Source organism: Pseudoliparis swirei, chromosome 17, assembly GCF_029220125.1.
Source record: "Pseudoliparis swirei isolate HS2019 ecotype Mariana Trench chromosome 17, NWPU_hadal_v1, whole genome shotgun sequence".
Taxonomy (NCBI): Eukaryota; Metazoa; Chordata; class Actinopteri; order Perciformes; family Liparidae; genus Pseudoliparis; species Pseudoliparis swirei.
Genome location: NC_079404.1, coordinates 16,474,326 through 16,489,733, shown reverse-complemented (window position 1 = coordinate 16,489,733; position 15,408 = coordinate 16,474,326). Strand labels below are relative to the sequence as shown.

General features: G+C 40.0%; 3 protein-coding genes across 3 annotated transcripts in view; 1 reads left to right on the top strand and 2 right to left on the bottom strand.

Moving 5' to 3' along the window:
- The window catches only part of kcnh1a (potassium voltage-gated channel, subfamily H (eag-related), member 1a), a 43,019-nt gene extending 39,125 nt beyond the window's left edge, over window positions 1-3,894 (bottom strand). Inside the window, exon 1 of the mRNA XM_056435555.1 lies at window positions 3,822-3,894. Within this exon, the coding sequence (XP_056291530.1) occupies window positions 3,822-3,894 (73 nt within the window). The remainder of the gene's footprint in view (window positions 1-3,821) is intronic.
- A 2,029-nt stretch (window positions 3,895-5,923) lies between these two features.
- Window positions 5,924-8,543, bottom strand: mrpl57 (mitochondrial ribosomal protein L57). The gene is made up of 2 exons (XM_056435661.1): window positions 8,407-8,543; window positions 5,924-6,486 (listed from the first exon to the last, which is right to left on the bottom strand). The coding sequence occupies exon 2, from the start codon at window positions 6,469-6,471 to the stop codon at window positions 6,166-6,168; it is 306 nt and encodes a 101-aa protein (XP_056291636.1). The 5' UTR covers window positions 6,472-6,486; window positions 8,407-8,543; the 3' UTR covers window positions 5,924-6,165.
- Window positions 8,544-9,142: 599 nt separating this feature from the next.
- Window positions 9,143-15,127, top strand: LOC130207472 (cytochrome P450 3A56-like). The gene is made up of 13 exons (XM_056436106.1): window positions 9,143-9,249; window positions 9,331-9,424; window positions 9,526-9,578; window positions 10,033-10,132; window positions 11,061-11,174; window positions 11,916-12,001; window positions 12,330-12,472; window positions 12,583-12,707; window positions 12,822-12,906; window positions 12,997-13,157; window positions 13,236-13,462; window positions 14,159-14,321; window positions 14,414-15,127. Exons 4-13 carry the CDS (start codon window positions 10,061-10,063, stop codon window positions 14,483-14,485), a joined length of 1,248 nt encoding a protein of 415 aa, XP_056292081.1. The 5' UTR covers window positions 9,143-9,249; window positions 9,331-9,424; window positions 9,526-9,578; window positions 10,033-10,060; the 3' UTR covers window positions 14,486-15,127.
- The last annotated feature ends 281 nt before the right edge of the window (window positions 15,128-15,408 follow it).

The following is a 15,408-nucleotide window of genomic DNA, read 5'->3' as shown; positions in this document are numbered from 1 at the left end:
CAATACACCAATGTGAATGAAGCAAACTGTTGCGAAACTGAATGCGACACGCTAAAAACTTAATTTGTGATATAGTAATACAGAAACAGGCGTTACCATTAGCCTACTGTGGACTTATGCTAAAGCTGCGCTCATCATTTTTTGTGCCACTGAACAAACAGATACATTTATAAACAAGCCGACACTCTGCTAGCCGTCACCGTTGATGCTAACATGCAGTTGTTTGCTAACTTACACATTCGGCAGCCTTGGAGCAACTTACCATTCATCTGGAGTCATGCGTCTTCACGTTTGTGTCCATCTGATGTATTAAAGTCTGATATTCACCCTACTTTTAACTTTCTTTTACTCTCAAACAACTTCTGTTAGCTAATATATTTAGCTTCAGCGAATGTTAGTCGCTAACTTTGTCCGCCATTTGGTGCTGTACAAGATGGGCAGGCAAAATTAAGCTAAAAATGGCCTTAGAGCTACAAAGTCGAAAGTATATTTTAAATAAAGCGTGTGTCTAAACCGTGAACCTTTGTATGGTAAAGCATTTCATTGTTTGTGGATTTCTTCATATATTCTTAACACAAGTTTACAAGGAAACGAAAACAAAATCGAATGCTTCAGTGGTCATACTGAGAATATGATGGCCACTACACTTGATTTAACATCCTTTAATGCAATATATGTTTACTTAAAATGTTTCTTGAAACATTTGACTAAAACAAGGTGTGTTTGTTTAGTAATTATCTATAAAAAGACTAACTCTGCATTCAAGGGCTAAAACACTTCAAACTATTTGCATTATTGTCCATGCTGGTCTACGACCCTTCACACACACTCACACGTGGTACAAATGTAGGCCAAAGACGAGTGCTTTGCTGACGTAGAATATATCTGCTCTCTTGACTTTTGTGTTAGTAGTCGGTCATTAATAGTACTTTTTCCAAGAACATCTTGTCTCTTGGTGTGTTGAATTTTAAACAGACTGTTTCATGTGTTTGTGGGGGAAACTGTGAGTCCTTGTGTTTCTCATCAATTTCAATTGTCTAGCAAGGGGTATTGATCAAATAGTGTTCCTTATTGGCAATCTGCAGTCATCGATTTTTAAATGTCATGGACTAAAACGAAGCACAATAATTAACATATGGCATGTTTTGCACATTCAAATGTTAGCAAAAACCCACAAGCTCAATGTAATCGTGGTCAAAATGTGAATAGAAATCTGCATAGAGCTAAAAAGTTTAATAAAATGTAGTCGTTCCATTCAAAGTAAATATAAATACTATTGATTTACACAGCCGTTTTCAGGAAGAAAGCTCTAAAAAAAAAAAAAACACTGTAACCTACACTACCTGCTCAGCACCAAACAGCAGACAAGACAGTATCGACTGGTGAACGTAATGGAGCATAAACCAGCTTAAAGAGCCAGATCTATTTTGTAAAAGCACAGGGCTAAAACAGAGTGATAATGTGACTTATAGCCAGAAACACAACTTCAAATGGTATTGTTGCTCCGTAGCTGATGAATGTGTAAATAATCTAAGTCCGACATGAGGTAATGATGTGTCAGTCTTTCCTGACACATCAGTACCTGGACAAAGTTATTGCAGGTTGAAACACTTTGAATGAACTTTTTCAAACATGCAGCGGTGTTGCAGTTCTGAGCACAACTGCTAATCATAGCAGGAGCCTCACCTGCTTCCATTTGCTTTGCTGCTGCTCACCTCTTAACATTTCAGCATGCAGCTGACCTTTAGATTACAGATATACAGTGTATGACTAGTTTAATGTATGAGACCAACAATGTGATTTTGAGCGTCACCTTGGTGCTTTTTTCTGCTCATTGGCTACATTTCACATTCGGTCCCTGGTGTTGTCCACGTTCACTCTACATTATTCACTCAAATAGAATGTGAAAGAGTAAAAGTTCTGAGAAAAAACTGACTTTTGTATGATGTTCCTTGTATTGAAAGTTAAATTGAGGTGGCAACGTCTAGACACAAAGATGAATATCTGAAATAGAGGCAAAAAAGAAACCACTCTAGTCCTGAACTTTGAAAGTCACAGCCAAAGGAACATCTCGTTATTTGTGAACGCTCCCATGCACCAGCACCGTGTCTCTCGCAAGTCACTCCATTGTGTCTCATCCTGCAGATTATAGTCTTTGCCCTTTTGTTTCTAGTTTGCAAGAGATTTACTTCTCGCTAATCCACGGCCCGCCCAAGGTCATAGGAAAAACATGGGCATGAGCTATTGTTTTTTACAAGTTTGGATTATCCCCTTTCTTTTCTTTTTAATAATATATATAGTGCACTGAAGGGATTCATATTCTAGCAGTGTTCTTATAAAGAAAGCGTCTCTCTGGCAAGATGTATTCATCTTTTCTAAACACGTTGTTCCCTTCCGTCATAACACATTTTAATGTGCTACTGAGGCAGACTGACAGTGTGGAACAAGGAGTGCATACACAGACACAAAGCCCTCCTCTGGGGGAGCTGACCGTATTTTACACAAGTTAACTCCAAACCTAAATTTAACCAAACGCCTTTTTTTTTTAGAGAAGGAAGAGGTAATTATAGCTCAAACCAATTAGTTGGTGTTTGGCCCTGCATGTGGTTCGTGACAAACACACACACTGCGCTGCTGGTTCTGTTCCACAGTTAGCTGTCCAGTGTCAGTCCCACCTGTCACATTCTATTGGATCTAATAATACAGAGAGGCTAAAGGATTACTAGAACCGCAAATGCCCCAAAATACTAGAAGACCTTTTGGCAAGTTTCAGCTTTCAAACGAGGTTTATCGTCTTCACACCTGCACAGCAGACAGTGCACTCATTGGTCAAAACAAATCTCATTTAACTTTTTGCTGAGTAAGCTGAAAAACAATAAAGTAAAGAGAAATACCTAGCCTACATAATTTTACCAAAGGACTTCCCCTTTACCTTTAAAAATATTATTTGATAAATGTGGTCTATTATTTTAAATATGTGCTTTATTTTTTTAGAAGGTGAGATGAAAGCCATTACAGTTAAGAAAACTATTCAACCATCATTGTGTTCCATAATACGTCAAACTCCTCTTCGTTGGGTTGGTAATGTGTGATTATGTTCTCACTGGAAATAAGAAGATGGAAGAAAGTCTTTCAGGGCTCGATAGTTTCCGTGGTTATTATCCTCAAATGGAACAGTAGTGCTTGTAGGCCCAGTTTGAGGTTTGGTGGGCCTCCTATTAACAATTATTCTGATTCCTTTGGTTAATATGATGCATGAAATGTTTTTGAAAGGCTAAGACAAAATCCTGATGAATTCATCTCAAACCAATAAAAGGGGAATCATGGTGAAATCAAAAGGCATTGGTCTCTAACATGATCCTACATGACATTAATCAGTAGGCCTATATTACGTTCACATTAACACTGTAGAAATAACCCAGACACCATATCATTGTTTACATGCATGACTTCCAGTGGCCTTATGTAATCAGAAGGCTAAGTACGTGTAATGGTCGTAACCTGCTGTCTTTCTCGCTCTCCGTGTACTGCTGCGCAGATTGGGAAAAGGAGCTTTGTCCGAAAATTCATTCATCTACATTTTATTCACAATAATTAACGGATTTTTTTTAACCACTCCAGTAGTTTTTCTTTCCTTCTACGTGGCTCAATGAAAAAACTAACTTTTTCATGCACTTGCAGGTGAGTGACCCATCACTAATTGGCCTCCTGCTGTTTTCAATTTCGCTAATTAGTTGATTGGCTTGATGCGAGCGGCTGAAAAGACAGATATTGCCTCAAGTATTCCAGTCCAATGCACGCGTAACCATCTCCATCCTTACCGTTCGACCGTCTGACGATATTCTCCAAAAAAGTATTCTGCGGGGCCACAAGTCCCCTCCGACCCCCCGCCATCCCGCCCCTTCACTCAGTCGTCTCGCCTGCGGGTGAATCTCTACTCCTCGTTCTGCCGTTGGTCTTCATGGTTCCTGCGGCTCTGGCACGGTGCGTGGATGTCTCGGAGAGGAGCTCGTTTGGTTCGTCTGCTCTGCTCGTCAGCTGCCTCCTCAGCCTGGTGCGGTGCGTTGGTGCCTCTGAATACGCACCTCATCATCCAGGAGACGAAAACAGCGCTTCGGCAAAAAAAACCCGCGCAGGAGGGGCCGCGGCTCCGCACGTCTCCCGAACAGGAGCCGGAGCGCCACCTGCTGGACACGCGCACAGTTTTCGGCTAAATTATACTTCCAGTGGTATGTTTTAGATTATACTCAACTAAAATGATTCTTTAGATGCAGTTTAACAACTTGTAGCTACCATAAATAAAACATGGGTCTATGGTACGATTAGAAAAGGCATTGTTAAAACTTTTTGGACGTTTTCCGGTCAGAATCCATTTTTCTGTTAATTTAACTCATTTAAATAAATGTTTGCATATATGGTTACCTTCGCATTGAAAATGCGGAAGCTTATGTTTTGATCGCCGTGTATTTATTTATTTGTATGCGTGTTATTCGCATAACAAAAAAACTTTTAAACCGAATCGCATGAAATTTGGTGGGATGATTGGTTATTATCCGGGGACCATTTGATTAGATTTTGGGATCAATCGGGGTCAAGGTCATGGATAGGTCAAAATCTTCTTTTTACCATAGCACGGTCAATTTGTATCCAATTGGCATGCAACTAATGCCAACATGTTCATAATTCAATGCCCAATCTTGTGATATGCGAAGGTATGCGCTCTACCGAGTGCCCGTTCTAGTTTCTATATGTGATTTAATGGTGGAGACAAAGCTTATGATGGTGTATGACTATTATTTATGTAAATTGTTATTCTGTTTGTTGACAATGTTTATTTAGTTATTTATTTCTTTTGTTATAAAGTTTCCAGGCAGGTATCATGTAGCAAAATAAAACTCAATTGTGTTAAATGGCTTATTTCAGTTTGGGGTGAGTAACAAAGCAGGAAGATTGTTGGAAGGTTGTTCATGGACTACTCTCTATACGGTCTGGTTTTTTTAATTGGTACCCCAAAAGGAGCAGCAATAACAAAATATCTATTTGTATCTCTCTTGGACTCCTGCAGTTGAATTTGCTCTAAGACTGCATATTCCCCTCTGGCTCATTAATCCTGTTCAATTACTTTTGACCCACAGAGAAAGACCAGACCCCTCCCCCCCAAAAAATTCAACAAATACAGTATAAAAACGGATACAAAGAAAAATAAGTTAAACTCACCTGTGGTTTCTCTTGTTTATTGGGTACACCTGTTGTCTCAGATGTATATGGTAACTATGTAAACCAGCAGTGCTCTGTGACCAGTGGAAAAGGTCAAATGTTTTTTTTGTCCGAAGTAGTGACGCACACATTGGCTTAAGACCAATAAAAGACAAGATATTCATGTTCACGGATCCATTCTAGAAATGCTAAACTATAATAAAACTCAAGTTCAGCAGATGACTATCACCTGCTGGCTCTTCCTGTCGTTCTGCATTAGTGTTGGAATGAAAAGGGGTGATGTAATAACAGTGGGCTATCATGTAAACAGGTTACAGATGTCCTGACTACCAGGTATTATAAGAGCCTATTTTTCTCCAAACAGAAGCACATTACTGAGATTTAAGAGAATCTCAATGCTCCCCACTAGGGGGAAGTCACAATTCATGAGATGCATTAAGTGAGCGCGCTTCCACGAACCTTCGAGGATTTAAAAACTTCAAAAGGATTAAACAGTCTAGTTTCAGCGATGGGGTTTACTGACAGTCACGCCTCTTAATACATTAAATGTATAACAGCTAAATCCATATTAGACATTAACCAGTCATAACATTACATAAATGTGTCCCAACCTCCTCATGGAGCACATTCGTAGAGATTGTCTAACCGGTGGGTTTCTCAACTTGAAAGTATGTTTTTAATGAGCGCTAAAATAAGGACTCACAGATTAGCTGGGTCGAGTAGGTTTTAGTGGTGTGGATTCAGGACAAACAGTTTACACTTGTTTTATGGAAGCAGAGTTAAAAAGGTCAATTACAGATTTGGTTTACAACTTTTCATGGGAGCTTTTCAGCTGACAAGTGTTGCTTTGACACACAGAACAAAACCCAGTTGTTTTTTTGCACAAATAAACGTGACATTGTCCCATTATGAAGACAGTCCTTGCATGCAGCTCCTCTGCTCGCATTGTCACCACGTCTTGGTGATGTTGAGATGACTCAGGTGGTCTTTGATGTGCTTGTGTTCAGGAAATTTGGCAAATTTGACCTCCTTGATCTGGAGCCAAATCTGGGCTCTGCGCTCGGCGGCGTGACAGTACTCCTGCTCCCTGGTCATGTACGGCCGGCTGATCCAGTACTCGGTCTCAGCCTCTCTCTCCAGGCGCTTCACCGTGTTGCGGTTCATCTGCCACGTAATCTGCCGTGGACGACGGTACTTTCCGATCCACTGCTTCCCGGGGATGCCTTTCCGCAGCAGGGTGAGGGTGAGGAACATGGTGGCAAGCGGTTTCTAAAAAAAAAAAGGGCAAAACAGTTATTATTACAACATATAAAGATAAAACAGGTATTAACCACCATAACAACCACAGCGGTACAAAAAGGTTCAGTATCACAGTCACGTTTTCACTGCAAACAGCTTGGCTGCTCGTCATCGGAAAAGCACAGGTGTGAACAACATCAACGACGGCTCCATTCAAGTGTCTCGGTAAGCTACGACAGAGCCGGTCAGCCAGCATGTGCAGCAGGACACTGACACCTGAGCAGCTAAACTAAATGTTACGCCTTTTATTATGGCGACTGTAGAGAGCCGAGAGGAAAAGCAGAGGACAGCGAAGCAACAAAAGGTTGTCGGGTGGGTTGGAAACAACAATGAACGTAGTTCATAAATAGCAACTTGACCCAGAATCCACCGGCACCTTTTGAGAGTGACAAAAGGTGTGCCGTCTGGACACACACACATAGCTCTGAGAAGTAGGTCAGAGCTGTCAGCGTAGGAGCAGAAACCTGTTGGGGAGGATCATCAGCGGAGGGGCTTTATGAAACCTCCATGTCATAAAAAAGTCATAATATTTGGATTGCAGCAAGTCAGATAAGATAGAGTAGATGTACTACACGGCCATGGAGAATTTAAAAGAAACCAGAGAGAAAATAAATGAAAAACTAATTTTAGAGAGCATCTCATGTCAGCCTTTGCTTCATGTGGTTGTGAATTGTATTTCCACTATTTTACACAACAAAGATCAACAATCAGTAATCGAATGATATTAAAGCATGATAAGTCATTGATTGTGCCAGTTTTACAGCAGTGCATCACATCAGACAGCTTTATCTTCTCTGGGTCACTGTGTAAAAAGTCAAAAGTATAAAAGCATAACCGGTTTAAAGCCACATAAATAAGTTTTAATACGGTAAAACTCTGACGCAAGTATCAGAGCTCAGTGGAGTCATCATGGTGACTATCACACACTCTGCCTTCTCCAGTCACATCTCCAACACCTGCAAGGATTGTGTAAATTGGGGTAGTCGGGAAATTAAGCCAGACAGCTGTGGCACAATCACTCCATATCCTCATTATCAGCCCTACTCATAATGCCATAAATTGTATTCATCTATCAAAATACCTTTTTTTATTTTGATATCCATAGTTGCCGTGATGCACTTAAACAGGCTTAAAACAACCAGAGAAGCACAGGTGTAAATGATAACCACGGGTTTATTAAAGTGTCAACCATATCAGTGAGTAATGTTGCACCATATCTGGGTCTTGGAATTCCTTAATCTATTTATTCCATGTGTGCTTATCCTGCAATTTCGGAACCAGATTAAACATGTTAGATATATTGTATTGTGTAACTGACAAAATGTGTTTAATGGTTAGAAAAGGTAGGTCATGTTTCTTTGAATACCTCATAACAGTGGCATATGTTTTAAAACAACCTTGTGGAGAATCTGATCAACTCACTCAAGATCAAAACATACCCCAATACAACTTAACACTTTGACAATAAACCAAATTAATATTAAAACTAAGAAATATCAAGAAACAACTAAAGAATAGGATGCAAAATACACGCAAAATGAAGGATGTTTCATACACATTTTTAAATGGTGAGGATTTGAATACACAAGCATTCAAAATATAGAACATGAGTGTACTAAAATAATAAGTGTTGGAGGGTTATTGATCAGGGATTTTTCCCGACAGTATGTGACTGGTGTCAGGTTCCTGCTCCATTCAAACTTCCATCATTAACGTGAAGCCGAAGAGGCTTTTATTTACGTTACTTCCGTGAAGTCAACATATGACCCCTACGTGAACACAACAGAGCACGCGTGTGTGTGTGTGTGTGTGCGCGTTACCGACCAAGGGCAGCTGGACAATGGCATCAATACATACTCATTACAGGCGTATTTATGTTTCGTGTCTTACCTTGCCTTCTAACTACGACAAATGCAGTTCGCCTTCCGACGACAAGGGGGTCAAACGCCTCAATTTAGATTATTTAAAAAGACGAAGACCAACGTGAGAGTTCGCCGGTGCTGGCGTGAAGGGTTGTTGGTTGTTGATGCATTTCCGGGTTATCTACGGTGCACGAGGAAGCTCAAAAATGTTGAAACACGTTTGTTTTTCTTGCGCCACCAGACGTAACTTATCGTTGTAACTTAACGTTAGGGAAAGTGATTGTGTTAACTATCTTTCTAGGAGTGGGATAAACTCGTGGGGTAACACATACAAGGAGAACACATTGTAGTACTCTAAACTCCGACTTTATTAGTCTTCTTCCATCTTTATATAGTAGCCACACACATACATAACCACACGTTTTATCTAAATGTATTCACATTTACATTGCTGTGACTATTAAAGTAGCAGTAGATGTGATTTAATTTGAGCTGAGTTTAAATGTTTTGAATATTTAAGTAAAAATTGGCTTCGTTTGCTGAAGCAGCTTCCTGATTGGTGAAACAATAAGAGTTTATTAAGTAGCCAAACTGAGTTGTTGGATGGAGCTTTACATTATTCTCTGAGCTTATGGTGCTCCAACACAGGTATGAAATAACGAGCCTTCACTTTCCTGACTGGAGCTCTGGTCTGTGGGCTCCACCCACCAGCGGACATTTAAGGTCCTGTGTTTCACACGGTCTTCCTCATTGTTGACCTAACTTGCATTGCGTCCAGCTCTCCCTCTGCAAGCGGGCAACATGTTTGTTTTAACTTGTTTTCCGCGACCACCTGGACTTTGCTGGCTCTCGCTTTCGCCCTTTTATTGTTGTGAGTATAGTTTTTTACGAGTTATTTATTGATCCATATGTTCGTGAGATGACTATAACTTTGTGTTTTTTAATAACTTAGGTATGGCATTTGGCCACATAGTATTTTCAAAAAACTGAAAATACCTGGACCAAGGCCCTTGCCGTTTATTGGAACGCTTGCATCCTTTAGAAAGGTAACGGCACGTGAACACAACACAGACGTTATAGAACCTGTTGGAAGCTTATATGTCTGGAATCTTTTTACACTTTTTTTTGTGAATGAACTTCCTTGTAGGGATTAATTACTTTTGACCGTGAATGCCAAGCCAAGTACGGTGACGTCTGGGGGTGAGTAGTCTCATATTCACACAGTTGTAGTACTCATATCCTTTACTTAAATATGAAGTAAAGGTACCAGTAGCCTACTACCAAGTAGCCTCCTAAAACCAATCAGAGGGTAATTAGCATATGGTGTTTGTAATAAGGTGTCACAAGCCAAAACAAGATTGGTTACAACTGGTTAAATCTTTATCAAAGCATCCAAATGTAAAATATCAAAATGTAGAATGTTTTACTTATATTTGCGGGAAATTGAATAATTCAGTAAAGGACTAGCACAAGGTCATTAAATAAATCTAGAAGGCTAAATATATTTATTTCCTTTCAGGAATTTGCTAACATTTTTACCATCACATATTTTAATTCTGCCTTTGATCTCATATGGAGGCTTTTTCAAATGAAATGTTCATGTTCAATTATTAACTCATTTAGGCTGTATTTAGATTGTATTTTTGTTGTGCAGGTTGTTTGACGCACGAACACCAGTTCTAATGGTAACAGACCCTGAGATTATTAAAACTGTGATGGTGAAGGACTGCTACTCTACGTTTACCAACCGCAGGGTAAGAGACTCCTCTTGTTGCTTGTTATCGTACACCAGAGCACATGGAAGTTCAGCATCAGTTTTCTATAACCTGTGTCTTCGTGTTTACACTTCATCAAATTATACAACACTGGAAAAGAGCCTTGTAGCACTCTGCGGGGAAGGTGAGCTTGAATAACAGAAAAAAAGATACTTATAACGGTCGTTACAACCCGGCTCAAAGGCTGCAACATGAATGGGAGACAAGACAAGTTAAAAGTGATAAATATACATTTATTTAAGAACGACTCAACTTAAACAAACAAACAAACAAAACAAATAGGCTATAGTCTCGGCCAAAGGAGAGCAGCCAGGAAGTCAGGTGAACGACCCCTCAATTTTCAGGTGTTGCTGATTTATAGCAGCCTCCAGGCTCAGGTGTGGCTCATCAGCTTATAGACAGCCTGAAAGACAAAACAGAGCAAACAGGACCAATACCCCCAGTGAGAGGGAGGGGTTTTCACAATGGAATGGCAAATGATCTATCATGACAGATGGTTACGGCAATGTTTTATAGTCTCCTTATCTGGCAAGTTCAAAGCTCAAACTTATTTTGCTGAACCATGAGGGAACAAAGGTTCCTCACTATGCCTCATTCAAGTCAGGAGGAAGTTTGGATGTGTCGTAATATTCTAGAGTTTACAGAGTCAGAGATTCAGCATACTTGAGGATTACAACATATAACTTCGTATGCAAATGGGGAAAAACACTCAACATTCTTAACTATTCTACTAGTGAGTAAGACACATTTGTGGTTTTATTAAAAATGTTCAACTTGAGAGTCTTACTTGTACATCCCCGTTTTGACATTGATGAGCCAAAGTTTGGTTGTTGGGGCATTTAGACATCCATATCCATCGTTGCACACTGTGATGTCACATTCAGTCTAACTGATGTCATGTTCACAGGAAAATATTTTGGGAGGACCTTTGAATGATGGAATTACAACAGTTAAAGATGAGAGGTGGAAAAGAATGCGCAGCACTTTATCACCGTGCTTCACCAGTGGAAGACTGAAACAGGTTGGTTTCCTTTCCTGACCTCAATAACCTCTTCTCTAGTCTGCTTCCTTTGACATAGTCAGGGTTCCTATGTGACTGGAAAAAGCTGAAAAACAGCTGCGCAACTTTCATGTCATGCAAAATGTGAAAATGGCAAATGTCCTGGCAAATCTTGTGTTCTTTGTGGAAGTGACCATATTTGGACTGTGGACGAGTGCCACTAGAGGAAAAATGGCGTATATATGGCTCTTTTTTAACCTGTCAATCACAAGGGAACCAAAGATAAAGAATACCCTGCTTTATATTCTATTTTAAGTGGAACCATCATTGTCTAATTTGACATTATGCTGTATTGAAGAAGACTTAAAACTAGCGACTGGGACCATAAAGAGTCATTTTCTCATTGACTTCTATACAATCTGACTTTTTTCCGCAACTGGAGGAGTCGCCTCCTGATGGCCAGGAGAGAGAATGAAAGTTTAAGGCACTTCCGGAGCACATGCTCCTAAAGTGTATCATGGATACATTACAGCAATAGTCGGACATCCGCTGAGAGGAACATATTTGTGTGTCTATCATAGCAATTGGATCATGTCCTGGAGAAGTACCCAAAAAATTGTCACGAGAAGAGTAGGAACCCTGCTAGTGCCGACAGTATATGTCTACAGTTGTGTTTCTACAGTCTTACCGCATGAAATAAATTGGCATCAATGATAGAAAAGCATATGTACATTATCAACATTTAACCACTTTCTTTGAAAGGTTTTTCCCATCGTTGCTCGCTATGCAGACCAACTCGCTGAAAAACTTGGACAAAAACATTTGGATGGACCCCTGGATATCAAAGCGTATGTTAATAATCTGCTTTACGCCAGCATATCATTACATTGGGGCGGGCCTCGACCAGAGAGGTTCTATGTCGACTAACAATCATACAATTTGTCTAATAGAGATCTGTAAAACTTAACTTTCTCCAAAAATAATTTGTACAAAAGCCTCAAGATGTGTTTTTAAATTACTGAGGAGGAGGAGTAATTCAGCTCTTTAAAAAGCATTAAAAAAATGACAAATCAACTCTACTGAGACCAAAATGGCTTATTAGTCGACTAAGAAGTGGCACCCTTTTCATATTGTCATCTAATCCATAACAAACCACCTCCCTTTTTTTCTGCCTAGATTCGTGGCCCCTTATAGTTTAGATGTTGTGACCAGTGCCTCCTTCAGTGTTGAGTCAAACGCCATAAACGATCCAGATGACCCAATTAATACTCACATCAAGAAGATCCTTAACTTCAAACTGTGGCTTTTCTTTTTACTAAGTATGTGCTCCCTTCGCCTCGTTTATTGGAAGAGATCATTTTATTGTGTCGATACCTTGGAATCACGAGATATGCACATTTCAGTAAACAACCCTTTGGTCTTCTTTCAGTGGTGTTTCCTTTTTGCGGCCGTTTGTTCGAGCTCCTGAAAATTGAGTTGATGCCCCGTCTCAGTATAGATTATCTCTACAACATCATCAAGAGCTTTAAAGACCAGCATGGGCCAGAGAAATCTGTAAGCATGTGTCACATCGACTTAAAGGCATATCTCAAACCTTTTGTTAATAGTCCAATGGTCCGATCGATACCACCCTCATATTTGTGTCCAATGTTCTTTGTCCTGATCCAGAGTCGAGCCGACTTCCTGCAGGTGATGACGCAGAACGAGATTCCAGAAACGGACATAAAGAGTGAACATGATCAGCCGAGTAAAGGTGTGTAACTTGTGACGTTCTGTTCTTCATGACGTCTCCGCTCATGAAAGTAGTTTTCTTGCTGAACATTTTCCTTTTATATTGTTGTAGGTTTGACTGAGCATGAGATCCTGTCCCAGGCTTTAATTTTCATCTTTGGCGGCTATGAAACCACCAGCACCACTCTCACTTACATCCTCTACAATCTGGCCACCAACCCTGATGCTTTGCAGACCTTGCACGAGGAAATCGACGGCAACCTACCGAGAGACGTACGTGTCATTTTGCGCGCGATTCGTTGCCACGCGTAATTATTCTAATCCTCCCCTGTTTATCTTTTTGCCCGGTAGGCTCCACTCCGATACGAGGATGTAGTCGGTCTGGAATACCTGGACCATGTTTTGTCCGAGTCACAGCGTTTGATTCCCACTGCACCTCGGCTTGAGAGGGTGTGCAAAAAAACTGCCCAGGTGCACGGCCTCACCATCCCTGAAGGAACCCTAGTTACCATTCCAGTGCACCTGATGCACAAGGACCCGCGCTTTTGGAGCTCACCTGAGCTTTTCAGACCCGAGAGGTAAACACGCACTGGACTAAGCTTACATTCTCTTCATTCATGAATCTATAACTTGGTTTGTTGCCGTGGGGGGGCAATTATGGAGTCAGATCAGTCTCAATAATTGCAAATGCACACAAAGAGACTCACAAATGCAAACACAGAAGGAATTACAAATAAATTAGATTCACATATGCACGCAGAACGATTCACAAATGCATTACAATGCACACATAAATAAATTACGATCCTAGTGACTTAATGATCTCAGAAGCATCTTTGTGACTTAATGATCTCAGGAGTATCTTTGTGACTTAATGATCTCAGGAGTATCTTTGTGACTTAATAGTCTCAGGAGTATCTTTGTGACTTCATGATCTCAGGAGTATCTTTGTGACTTAATGATCTCAGGAGTATCTTTGTGACTTAATGATCTCAGGAGTATCTTTGTGACTTAATAGTCTCAGGAGTATCTTTGTGACTTAATGATCTCAGGAGTATCTTTGTGACTTAATAGTCTCAGGAGTATCTTTGTGACTTCATGATCTCAGGAGTATCTTTGTGACTTAATGATCTCAGGAGTATCTTTGTGACTTAATGATCTCAGGAGTATCTTTGTGACTTAATGATCTCAGGAGTATCTTTGTGACTTCATGATCTCAGGAGCATCTTTGTGACTTAATGATCTCAGGAGTATCTTTGTGCCCATCTGTGCAGGTTCAGTAAAGCCGGTGGGGAGGAGGTGAACCCGTACGCGTACATGCCGTTCGGGCTCGGCCCTCGTAACTGCGTCGGGATGCGCTACGCTGTCCTCACCATGAAGACGGTTCTTGCCCGTCTCCTGCAGAGTTACACCGTGGAAACATGCAAAGACACCGTGGTGAGGGCAACACACACATATTCATGTGCGTTGAGGCGGTCATGCTACTGCTAGGCTATGTCCCTTATTCTACATTTATTTCTCCCTTCCAGATTCCGCTAGATTTTAATTGGATTTTCCAACCGAAAACGCCAATAAAACTCAAGTTTGTTCCAAGACAATAATCATTTAAAAAAAGGTTCTCTGAATATGCGCAGCTTCTAGAATTGGTCAATTGTTTATTTAACAACTGATGAAATAATTAAATGATAATAATTAAAGTTTTTTCATCAAGGGTTTAGAATACTGACACTTGTATTTTAATCCAACTGGAATATCTGTTGAATGATATGTTTTAAATTTAGTTCAAGGAAGTGTATAACATTGTAGGGGGCTAATTGGTAGTAATGGGATATAATATGCATGATTATATTACCTTGTTTTGTTTGCTTAGAAAGAAAATGAATGTATATGTACAGTGAGTGGGTCCTTGTCCATGAAGGCTGGATGATGAATACTCATGTTTTTTTAATTTGTGCTAAATATGTTTTGGTGAAATGTACACTCACACACACACTCACACACACAGCCCTGCTGTTGTTTCTGTAACACGACACACACAACCTGACAGCTGGTTGAAACAACAAAAGCAGATGAAGACGTAAAAAACTATGCAACTACGTGAGCATACGGAGCCGATGCAGAGAGGCTGAAGTGAGGATTATTCAAGTTGATGAAACTTTGCTTGTTTCTCTTGCAATAAATACTTTTTTAAATCACCTTTTTGTAAGAGGTTCTATTGGGTTTAATAAATTGATCAAAGCAACCGTTTGGTTTCATCTAATTTTGCATTTCTTCAGCCCTTCTTCACTTTTTAAGCATCATGCATCGAGGTAGACATACCAGTCATTTTTAATGATAAAATGTATCCGGAGCCACAAAAGATATTTGATATCACAGCTTAACAAGTTTTTTATATATATATATATATATACAGGGACTATAGTTTGTTGTATTTATGAAATTATAGAACCAGAATAAAGAATTTTTTTGACATTTTATTGCTATTTTACCGGTGACAACAACATCAAATGCTTATGAAGAGGAG